At 55.9% G+C, this 12,104-nt stretch overlaps 1 protein-coding gene across 1 annotated transcript in view; it reads left to right on the top strand.

Annotated features, from left to right (window-relative positions):
• Positions 1-12,104, top strand: part of CUNH1orf127 (chromosome unknown C1orf127 homolog) — a 140,320-nt gene that overhangs the window by 176 nt on the left and 128,040 nt on the right. The window contains 6 exon segments of the mRNA XM_040645540.1: positions 3,854-3,942; positions 4,120-4,263; positions 8,780-8,903; positions 8,906-8,967; positions 10,784-10,987; positions 10,989-11,147. Of these exon segments, the coding sequence (XP_040501474.1) occupies positions 3,854-3,942; positions 4,120-4,263; positions 8,780-8,903; positions 8,906-8,967; positions 10,784-10,987; positions 10,989-11,147 (782 nt within the window).

Below are 12,104 nucleotides of genomic sequence, written 5' to 3'. Positions count from 1 at the left end.
CAGTTGTTGGCTGGGTAAGCCTTCGCCCGGGCAGAGAGGCCTATCTGTATACCTCACCCCAGGGCCTTTGAACTGCCTTTCCCCTGCCTGGAATTCTCCTCCCCCATTTCTCACTGCAGATTCCTTCCCGTCACTCACATCTCTGCTCAAAGGCCACCTCCCCAAGAAGCCTTCTTGACTCTCCATCAAACACAGTCCCCGGCTATCCCTGGTCACAATCTCACCCCATTACTTCTCAGCACTCACCACTACTTAAAACGATCTTCTACGGTCTTTGGTCATCTGTGCTCCCCGCACAGAGGGGAGCTCCATGAGGACAAGGTCCACATGTTTAAGGCCCCGGTTTATTGCTGTAACAAAGAACACTGCCTGGTACTTAGTAGACCCTCAATTAACACTTGTTGAATGAATGAACAGCCGGAAACCGTAGAAGAAAGGCCCATCCGGTGCGGATGTGTTTCAAAATCTAAATCACGGGGCGCCTGGGTGGCACAGCGGTTAAGCGTCTGACTTCGGCTCAGGGCGTGATCCCGGCGTTACGGGATCGAGCCCCACATCGGGCTCCTCTGCTGTGAGCCTGCTTCTTCCTCTCCCACTCCAGCTGCTTGTGTTCCCTCTCTCGCTGGCTGTCTCTATCTCTGTCGAATAAATAAATAAAATCTTAAAAAAAAAAAAAACAAAATCTAAATCACCTGGAAGAATAAATGGATGTGGGGCTACAGGGGTGAAGACACCTGAGGTGGGGAGCCGTCTCACGCTTGGTGAGGGGACTGCTCCCGTGACGCAGCAGAACACGGGCCTTTTAGCCGTGGGCTTGCCGACAGAAGTAGGAAGGGGGTGGGTACCAGAGGTCATTCCCTGGATCCTTCTGGAGGGACCAAGAGTAGAGAGATGGGCAAATTGCCTGTTTCCCTCTGTGTCCTCCACCGTGAGCCCTGCAGAACAGGCCCTTGAGAGAGACTGGGGAGAGGGTCTTTTCCATCTCTCTCAGATGCTAGGAAAATCTCCTAGGGCCCCCGTACGGATTTTATAGGGAAATCCTTAAAGCACTTTCGGGGACTGGTGGAGCCTTAATCTGTCCTGGGAGGGTCAGCTGCCTGATGGCCAGCCGACCCTCGAAGCCTCGGGAGCGGCGTTTCTGTATTAAAAGGCCACTTTTCGGGGAGAAATGCTGTGGATACATTAAGCTGTCGCCTGTTCTTTGGAGAGCCATTATTAATGGAAAACAATAGATTAATAGTTTAAAAACGCTTGTTCAATAAGTAATTTTTATGGCTCTGGATAGAGCCCATTAAACATTTCTGTGTGTTATTATAAAGAAGTTTTAAGCGTAAAATCATAAAGTCAATAATCAGAGAATTAGTCACAGCGGCCAGCCACAGGCCATTAGTTTTAGGCGCTGTCAGAGACACCTGTGGCTTTCGCTGGAGAGTTTTCTTTTCACGGCAGCGCCAGCAGCGCCAGGTGGAGACGGAGACATGACGGTGCCTGGTGCCTTCCATAAACTTGAGGGGACAGCAAGCAGGTGTGAGCAGCGGGATGCCAGGCAAATATTTACAAAGTGCAAACGTGAATGCAAAACTAAAACGATCCAGGTCAATTTGCACATCCAGGCTTAGACACTTTATTTCCCCAGTGATCTCCCACCTCCCAGAGCCTCCCTCTGCCAGAGGCACGGCCTTGATCTCTTGCTAAAGATAGAGGTGGAAGCCGCGTGCTTTTAAAAGGAACGCGTGTCACCAGAGAATCCCCCACATAAAGGCTTCCAGGGCTGTTTTCTGAAATAGTGTATTCATCTCCCACCAAATGCACAATGGAGTCAAGAATTTGAAAGTGAAACTGCGAGCTTCTAAAAAGGGACTTGAAAACAAAATCATGACAAAAGCAATACGAGATAATTACGGAAACTAGAGAAAGTCCAAAGAAGACAATAAAGATTGCTCTACCCAGAGCTCTCCCTCTTTCTGCTTCATTCATTCAACAAATATTTATTGAGAGCCCTCTATATGCAGAACACTGCTCTCGGCGCTGGGGTTGCCGTGATGAACAAAACCAACACTCCTGGCCCATGGAGCAAGAAACATAATAAGTAAATGAGACAGCAGGTTAGAAGGACATAAGAGTTACAGAAAAATGAAGCAGCTTTTCATAGGATAAAGGCAAGAAGAGGGCAGGCATCATTGAGAAGGTGACGTTTGCACAAAGACTTGAGGGAGGTGGGGGAGTGAGCCATGCAGGTATCTAAGAGAAGGCAGCTCCAGACAGAGGACTCAGTCAGTGCAAAGGCCCTGAGGCAGGAGTGTGCCTGACATGCTTGAGAAGGAGCAGGGAGGCCAGTGTGGCTGGAGCAGAGGGAAGGTGGTGAGGAAGTGGGAGCGGAGGTCAGGGAGGAGAGAGGCAAATCATGTGGGGCCTTCCAGGACTTTGGCTTTTCCTCGGAGTGAGAAATGGGGAGGTTTGAGCAGAGGCATGACATGATCTGACCTAGTGTGGAACAGGATCCAGATGGCTGCTATGTGGAGTACAGACAATCAGGGCTCCGGAGGTAAGGAAGGCAGGGGCAGAAACGCAGGCCAGGGACCAGAGTAGGGAGAAGGGGTGGGATTCTAGATATATTCTGAAGGTAGAACCGGGAGGATTTCCTTTTGGCGTATCCCTTTTCAGCCTTGTCCTATGACTGCTATTTTTCTCTACTCCAGATAAGGGGCTTCTAGGTTTATACGTGGGTATCTGAGATTTCTGACCTTGTAGAGAAGTAGCCTCTGCAGGTCAATAGGACTGCTAGGTGTGCTAACCCAGCTCAGAAGCTGCCTCCTCCAGGCAGTCTTCTTGACAGCTGACCAGCTCTGTGTTAAACCTGCTTCTCTCGGTGCACCTGCTGCCCTGTGACTACGTACCCGCCCACAGCTGTGCTCACGCAGCCACCTCCGGCTGGATCTGGAGCGCCTTTGGCGGGGTGGGGGGTGGGGGCACACGCACGGTGTTTGCCTTTGGGTCTGGCACACAGTAGGTGCTCGGTGAGTGCTTAATCACGTGAATAAAGGGTGCTGCTGGATTCGCAGGGGCTGACTGACCTCGGAGCTGATGGAGCGTAAGCCCCAGGGCGCCTCTCTTGCTCTGGTCCCTCATGTGCTCACAAGACTCTGTAAAGTTGGCAAAAGACATTTTTGTAGTCTTTTTCCTAAAGAGGTCCTTCCCTGAAATTGCACGAGCTTCAGGCGTCACACGGCTTGGACCCCGCCCAGGGAAGATGCAGAGAGATGGGTTTGGGGGCTGGGGCCCGAGGGCTGGGCTGGTGCCCGTCAGCGAGGGAGCGGACTTGCCTTTGAGGGCCAGAGGACGAGAAGCTGCCCTGACGTGGGCAGCCGCTGCCAGCCTGGGGGTGGGGGGCGGACACAGCCTCCCGGTGTTCCTGCTGTTTAAAACCCCCGGCCTGGTCCCTGAGAGGGGGCGCCCTGCCCCCCAGACCCCTCATATTTTCCTCTTCTCCTCACATCCATTTCCTCTCTCCTTCCTTTTTTTTGTCCTCCCTTCCCTGACCAAGCAGAGTTTCCCCCGAGGAGGCCGTGGTCACGGGGCGGGGGGGGGGGTGCAGAAATCACAGAAACTAACTTATTCCTTCTCTTTCTCTTCCTTTTTTCGGTCTTCTCCTCTTTGACACCCCCTAACTCCCTACTGCACCCCATCACCATGTTGACTTAGTCCCTGACCTACTCTGAGCCTCACCTGCCTCATCTATAAAATGGGAATAGGACAGCCGACTTTAGGAGTCCCTCGTAGCGGTCGAAGAAGACAAGGTGTGAACCAGCATCTGTCACCTGTCAAGGCATACACTCTTGCTCTCTCCGCCCAGGTCTGACCTTCCTGAAATCCACAAATGTCCGCAGCCCTGAGGCCTTCCTGGTGGGGGCTGTGCTGCAGGAGCCCAGAAACCGGACCCAGGTTCCCCAGTCCCAAGGTCCTGGTCTCACTGCCCAGCCTTCTTGCAAGAGACCTGCCCAGCTTCCAGTCCATTGATGTTAACCATACTTGCTGGGAATAGTCACTGACCTATAATTGCAGCCTATTAACTGTGCTTTTCTCTTCCATTTGCACACATGAATTTTGCCCTACTTCCAGAAAGCAAATTACAGGTTGGAAATCAGAATATTTCAAACAGGGGTGAAAAGGTTGGAGCAGCGTGTCTGCTACATAATGAAGTGTCCAGTGATAATGTCCAGGCTGGGCCAGGAGAGCATCCACTGTGAGCCCACATGTGTCCAGGTAACAGGCTCAGAGGGCCCAGAGGGACACGGGATGGGCTGGGGGGGATACCCCAGACCGGGCTTCTCTGCAAAGGCTGTGACTCCTGAGCCTTGAGACGTGGCCAGGCAGAGAGGCGGCAGCTGCAGGTGCCACGTGGCCTTGCTCCCCCGCAGATACCCGGTCCCACTGGGTTTGTCCGAGCGAGTTGGGAGAGGATGGGATGGACGAGTGTGGGCGTGTGAAGGGTCGCTGAGCTAGCTGGCGCAGGGGGCAGCGGGAGCACTGGGGTGATCACTGACACTGCAACATTGTGTCCTTGTGTTCCCCTTGCTAGATTGAAAAAAAATGGTGAGTTCGGATGCTCCTTGCTTGACCTGGGTGAAGTCAAGGAATTGCAGACTTAGCCATGAAAGGATGTCAGGTGCAATTGGGTGCAATGTCTCCACGTTAGAGGCCAGGACATAGAGGTTCCCCCCAAGGTGAGCTTCTTCACTGCCTTGCGGCCCCTTGCAGTCAGGTTTCTCTCGAGTCCTGTGAGCTGAACAAGACGTGGATGGGTGGGTGGTTACAGACGCAAATGCCGGGGGGCCAAAACCGCCCCAGAAATGAGCGTGCCGGGCTGAGGAGGCCGTAAAGAATTTTACTCATGGCTTTATATAGCAAATACTTTCGTGGCACCCGTGCTATGCTGGGCCCTGTTCTAACCACTTTGCAAATATTAACTCATTTCATCTTCATAGCAATCCTAGGCAATGGGTACCGTTACTGTCCCAATTCTACAGATGAGAGAACGGAGCAGGAAGATGAGGAGGCGTGTGAGGAGCTGGGCCGTGAACCAGGCGGAGCAGCGGGGGCTGTGAACCAGGCACAGCCTCCCGTCCTACAACCCCACCCCCCAACCCCTGCAGAGGGGCGGCCTCCCTTCCACCCCAGCCTCTTCCTGCCAGACTTTCTACCTTTTCATGAGAAACTGGACATCTGTAATTATATGTGAAATCTTCTAATTTTAACAAGTTGACTTGAATTTTGTAAACATGAAGTGGCTCAAAAAAAAAACAGTGCAGGATTTGGCCTGGGGGATAGTGGTGTGCGACCCCCTGCCCGGGAGTAGAGGAAGATGGGACTGGGGAAGGAACGTGGAGCGAGGGAAGGGGAGAGAAGAGGAGAGGAGAAATGATAGGAGGAGAGAGAAGGCCACCTGTGACTATCGCTGATCATTCAACGAGCATTTATGTAGCACCTACTGTATGCCAGCCGTGCGCTACTACTAGGGGAACAGATTTTAATGGGTTGTCGACTCTTGCCCCAGGAAGAGCTTTTAGCTGTGTTCCCATCTGGTCTGAATTTTAACAAGGGCACTGTGGCAGGAGGAACCCCACTTCTGGGAGCGCCCCTCAGGATGGGAGACCTGAGGTCCTCTAGCTTGGAACCCCAGGCAGATGGGCAGATTCCTTGGATACTCCTCTGCTTCCCAATCTTAAGGAGCAGGGGCTGAGTGGACACAGCTTCCCTGCCCACTGTTCTGCTGTTGGTCCTCCTAAGAATCGCTGGGCCCTACCCCGTGACCCCCAAGCATTGCCGCTAGGCAATGACCTTTGACATTTCTGGCTGGTCACTTCTCTCCCTGCGCTGGACCTGTAATTCTGGGAGCTACCACCAGGGGGACGGTGTGGCCAGTGTCACTTGACACTGGGCCGAGCTACTGAGAAAAGCAGCCCCGCTCCTGGCCCAGGCACCTGCTTGGTCTCCAACGACCTGCTTTCGAAGCCAGGATGCCCAGCATCCTTCACCGAGTGAGGTGTGGGAGCACGCGGTGGCCCCACATCCCAGAACATGGATGCAGAGCGGTGGGCAGCAGGCATGAGACAGAAGACAGGTCTCTGATGCCCTGGCCCCCCTCCCCACCATCCCTCTCTCCCACCTGAGAACCTCATCGAAGTGACTGATTCATTCCTGATGACTTCTGCAGCCCCTGCTTCCGTGGATGCACCTTGAACTTGCATTAAGTTTTAATTAAAGCCGTTTCACCGGCCTTGCCCTTGGCTAAATGCAGCTGTGGGCACAGGGCACATAGATATTTAATACTCTGGCTCTCCCCGCTGAAGGCGCAGGGTGCCCAAGGGTGTACCCGAGCCGTGCCCGCTAGCAGCGATCCACGCTCTTGCTTAAGTGTGCCCACAGGCCCCGAGCGGGAGGCCGGCAATAACTATTCATTGCCCTGGGTTAAGTGTGCCCAGGGGCACCCGTAAACTCAATGCAGTGATTAGCGATTGCTCCCAGTGAAGGCTGCCCGAGGTCCTGCGGAATGTCCTCGGCCCTAAATATAGCCTCTGTGTGGGGCCTTAAAGGGCATGGTGCTGATCGCTACTTCCCTTCCTTGTTGAAGCGAAATCGGTTCCCTCCTTAAAGCCCAGCCTCGGGGGCTTCCCTGCCTTATTCCAGGGTGTAGCCGAGGGACGAGGGACGGGGTGTGGGAACAGCAGGACGGCTTTGGTGGGGGCCAGGGGAAATGGTGAATCCTCTTCATCCTCTCACCACCTCTCGGGCATCCTCCCCATGGCAGCCTCTGGGCTGCCCAAGTAAAGGCGGTGGGTGCCCTGAGCCTGCCGCCAGCGACGCCCTGGAGCCAAGGGGTAGCAAGGCTGGGGCACCCAGGAGGCTGAGCTGGCTGGGGTCTCCTGCCACCTGCTTGCTTCTTTCTTCTCCCGAGAGCCCCTGTCCGTCCCTCCATCTGGAGGAGTGGGGGGTGGTCTGGGGAGGGTGTTGTTGAGGTGAGTCGGTCCTCGGGGCCCCATCTCCCCACCTCGTTCCAGGGCAGGGGTTGGTCAGGTGATTTCCCATGGTCCGTGACTCCCTCCCTGCCCAGGTCTGAAGCAAATGCAAGGGGGCTGGAGAAAGGAGAGAGAAGTGGGAGAACAGCTGGGTGGGGGGCGAGGATGTGGCTGCAGCAGGAGCTCCAGAACCTTCCTTCTCTTCCCGCGCTGTCACCTTCGCCACCCTCTGCGAAATGGGGAGAACGGTGTCCCCCTAGGGAGTGGCGGCGGGGCTCCTGGGCCGCACAGTGACCAGCCGTCCCGGTCTGCCTGGGATTCCCTGGGTGTGGGCACTTGAGAGTCCCATAGCAGGAGAACCCCCTGGGCCCCGGGGAAACCAGGATGGGTGGTCACCCTAAGTACGGCGCCACTGGTGCGTGTGCGTGGCCCATCGTGGCCCTCTCTCTGCCCTTGCTTACTGGATCTGAAAAGGAAGGAGAAAGGGTGAGGGAGGGAAACAAGACGGGATGGCCTGGGAGACAACCCTGATGGAAAGTGGGTCCCGGAGCACGTCTGTGCCACGCACACCCACTCTCGGCCCACCAGCTGTGCCCGGGACCCCAGCTGCCCCCTTGGCCGGCCCCAGGGCGGCAGCTGAGGCAACGACATTTCTCTGGGTCTGTTGACACTTGAGTCCCAGAACATAAATGATTTTCTTGTCTTAATGAGCAAACAACGCAGCCGGCACCGCTCTCTCGCCGGCCTCCTGCTGGGGTAATTGCCCGCGCTTCTCTGCTCCGGCAGAATGTTTACTCACTCACCTTTGCTCACCGCTTGCCAGGAGTCTGTTGCTTCCTCTTTGTTCTGCAGTCTCCCTGACACTGCCCCTGGGAAGCGCCACTCGCCAGGTACGTGGGGCAGGAGCAACTTTCTGGAAGGCTCTGCCAGGCCCGGTGCTCGGGGACACTCCGAGGCAGAAGGTTTTGACTTCTGTTCTCCCTTGGAGAGGGGCTGGTGGACGGTGCCAACTCTTCTGGGCCTGTGTCTTGGCAGCTGATGCTGGAAGCTTCCCCTGGTGCCCTCCAGGCAGAGGCCTGAGGCCATCTGAGAGGAAATCTGAGGAGGGATCCCGGCTTTGGGTGGGAGACTGGCCAGGAGGTCCCTCTGAGGTCCCTCCCGGGCCGAGATTCTCGGAAAAGTCTCCCGTGCCGGGGAGCTTGATTCCTCTGCAAGCCCCCCCCCCCCCATTTCTTTGGCAGAGCTGTCTGCCCCTACTTCCCTCCGGCTGGTCCTGGGTCTGTTCTCAGCAGCCTCCTGGAAGGAGCCAGGCCCTTCTCTGTTTTACATCCTTTCGAATATTTGAAGTCAGCTAGTCTCCTTTCCTCAAGTCTTCTCCTGACTTCTTCCTGCCAGTCCTTCTGGGATAGGGTCTGGGGACTCCCTCCTGGCCCCCTCCCGCCTGGATTCAAGGCCCCCATCGCACTGCCAGGGGAGCGGAAAACAGGACCCTGGTTGCGCCCGGCCAGACAGAGTACAGGCCGCCTGGTTGGCACATGGCTGGCAGGGGTAACGACACGCTCGTTCTTTCACCCCTGTGCTGCCTAATGAGTGTGCCTACTATGTGCCAAGCGCTCCTGCGAGGCTTCTATTCCCCTCAAGTGTCCAGTTTGCCTTCCTCCCCAAGTGGCCTGCTGCCCTGCCTCTTGCTCCTGCCCATCCCCTCCTTGGCCCTGTCACCTTCCTGGGTGTCCCCTCAGTGCGCCTTCTCCTTGACACCCTAGCGACAACATCTCCTTGGTCAGACCGTTGATGAGTGTGTCCTGTTTCTTCAGACCCCATGGCTGCTCTCCCTTCAAGGGGAGCTGGGGGATCCCCTGAAAGATGCCGGCCTGATGGGATTCTAGGTGGGCTCGATACCACCCCCGTTACCATCTAAAGCCCAAGGCGAGACCGGCTTCAGAGGCGGGAGGTCAGTGGCGGGCAGAGGCCGTGCCCTGTCCTGTGGCACAGCACCTTCGGGGCCACTGCGGGGGGCGGCTCCGAGGCCCCAAAGAGCAGGGTGCTGCCCTACGGATGCCGACTCAGATGTCCGCCTGAGACGCCGGACAGATTTAGGCAGGCAGCTTCAAAAATTGGGCTGCATTAGCGTGAAGTGCTCCGCATGGCCCATGAGGGGCTCCCGTAATCATGCATTCAGCCCGTCCTGATCATGGTGGCAGGAGCATAATTACCGTCTCTTTAAATAGCCCAGAGTCGCGGTGTAAGAGAAGACGGCTCACGTGACATTTGCTCGGAGCTCGATTCCTGCTAAAAATATCCGGGCTAAATAATATTTCCTGGTTGCATCGGAGCAGCAGTCCCCGACCCGAGCTCTGTGACACCTGGGGGTTTCGTCCAGAGGCTAGTCTGGAAGTGGGAGGGGGCCCCTGTGGGGAGAGTCTGCTTCTGGAAGGAGNGGTTCAGAGGCCACAGGGGCACACTTCTGCCTCACCAGGTGCTCAACCCCTCCGAGGAGCGCCTGCCAGTCCGGCTGGTGCATGGCTCTTATGCCTGATCTTAGAAGAGGCTTGCCCACAGGGTAAGGCCCAGGAGCATCCCTAAGGCCACCCTTTCTGGCTTCATCTCTCTCTCTTGTCCCGTCCCTTCTGTGTTCCTCCCTCCCCTGGGCACCTTATCCCCAAGGCCCCGCCCCACCTTGCCTCGCCATAGCCCCAACCTTGACCTTGTATCCCTGAATTGCTAGGAACAAAGAGACCTTTGCTGTCCTGGAGGGTATGAGTGTGTACGGAGTACGGGTTGGGTGTGGCGTATGGATGCAAAGTGGCATTATCTACTAGAGACTTCCAAACCTGGGGTCTCTACACTCCTGGGGGGCGGGTCCCGAGATGGGCTCCCGGGGGTCTGGGAACAAAGATGGGAGCAGGTCTGCAGCCTTCATCAGGCCCTCCGGGGCTCCATGATCCACTAGAGGTTGAGACCCCAATCTAGACCCCGTATGTAATAACGACTTGGTTCAGCCCGGGATATAATACAGAGAGGCCTAGAACCTGGGAGAGCATGTCCTACTTCTGGGAAGTTTAAATTCTAAGGAACTCTGTATGCAAAGTTGGGTGGAGCAAAGACTTCATCCCATGGCACTAGATCAGAACGAGGACTAAGGCTTTGCATGTGATAGAATTTTATCGTGGACCAAGTTTCATGACAGGGCTCTGGTGATTTCAAGGCACTAGGGATGGCCTCGCCAAGCCCCCAAACATCTCTTTCCTTGTTCCTGATGTCCGATACCTTTTATTTGGAACCAGGTGCTTTCATTTAGCCACTGCAGAGCTGGCTTCAAATGCCCCCACGAGAAGGCTGACACATGGAATTCTTGCTAAAGTGTAAACAATTGATAATGAGCTTTGTTTCTTAAGAGCGGCTTTGGCGAGGCCCCGGGCACTGGGCTGGGTCACTAAAGCTTAAGACAGTCTCGGTAGAGACATTTCTGTAGCTTCTGGGGGGCAGTCCTGCTCCTGGCATCTGCTTCCTTATGGGCCTTCACAGATGGCAGGGTCCCCTGGATGTTTGGGGATGGCTCTTTCTTCTGCTCAGGCAGTGGCACAAAGCACCAAGTAATCTCATGTCACCGATCAGGAAGTGTGCTGTGCTGGCCACGGGCCCGGCCCCTGCTGAGGTCCTGACACCACCCTTTTGTCCACATACCTGCATAGTGTGTATTTTTCTTTTTTCCTTTTTTTTTTTCAAGTAGGCTCCACACCCAGCATGGAGCCTAACGTGGGGCTTGAACTCACGACCCTGAGATCCAGAGCCGAGCCGAAGTCAAGAGTCGGACGCTGGACCGACCGGGCCACCCGGGTGTCCCCAAAGTGTGCATTTTTCTGTGTGACATATCCTTCCCCAGTCCATGGTCATCCCAGCCAGAGTCAGAGGTCTTGCTTCACATCCCAAAACAGAGACTGGGTCTGCTCAAAGAAAAAGGCTCCCACTCGGGGGGAAAGCCTGAGCCTAAAATTTCCGAGTCCACCGGCCCGCACCTTCACAGTGACCCAAAACAGGTACTTTGTGGTGGCCAGCCACACGATGGCTAGGGTGCTCCAGGTCCAGCTCAGTGTCCCGATGGTGGCATCGGCTGTCCTGACCCTCCTGGAGGCCCCTTCTTCTTCGGACCACTGACACCAAGCAGAATCAGAGACGTGGAAGGCAGAACTGTGGGGCCAGGTGAAGACGGAGCTTTGCCGCTGGTACCCCCTTGGGGCCTGGCACTCTCGCCAGGGTGGCCCCCGGGACAATGACCGTGGGGTACAGGGTGCACCCTGCCGTGTGCAACTAACCCTTTGGGGCCCCACAGCAATGCCCGGAGGCCCAAGCAGCCTCGGAAAAGCAAGCTTTCTATAGGGTAGCTTGGAATTTACCGAGAGGGCTGCCCCGTTCCCTGAGCAGCGGAGAGCTTCTTCCAGCGTGTGAGTGAATGAGTCACCATTTGGGTGTGCCTGCTGGTAACGGGCGCACGCCACACGGATCCTCTGTCCCTGGCCCTGTGGTTCTTTCTCCCGTGACAAGACTTCCTTTTCTGGGCGTGACTGGTGTCACCCCCTACTGTAAGCCGTGCTGTCAGGCGCGCTGGCTGGAACAGCACGGGACCAGCAGTGGCCTGGTTGCTAAGTGGTGATGTGGCCACTGGCACTAGAGTCAAACTGCTGGGGCCCCGGGGGCGGGGGGGAGGGGAGGGGCCCATCACCTTCCTGGCTGGCTGCAGGACCCCTGCAAGTCCCTTAACCTTTCTGAGCCTCAGTGTTTTCATCTGCAAAATGGGAATACGGGTACCCGTAGGGGGGGACCGTAGATGGCAGGGGTAGGAGCTTAGCAGAGCTCCCAGCACAAGATGAGCCATTTCCATTTTGATCCGCCCAGCCATCTGTGTGGGCCCCAGTTCCTCCGGTCACTTACTAGACAGATCAGGCTCTTTGGCAAAGAGCGCTGCGCGATGCCACTTATTTCTTAATGCAGGACGAATGCTTTTCTAAACACGGTGTGTGTCCTCTGTGCCAGGATGCCGGGATCCCTGTCTTGAAAGGGGTTCTCGGCGAAAGCCCGGCTACCAGACAA

The sequence above is a fragment of the Ursus maritimus genome, unplaced genomic scaffold (genome assembly GCF_017311325.1).
Source record: "Ursus maritimus isolate PB19 unplaced genomic scaffold, ASM1731132v1 scaffold_32, whole genome shotgun sequence".
NCBI lineage: Eukaryota > Metazoa > Chordata > Mammalia > Carnivora > Ursidae > Ursus > Ursus maritimus.
This window is presented reverse-complemented; position numbering and strand designations above follow the sequence as displayed.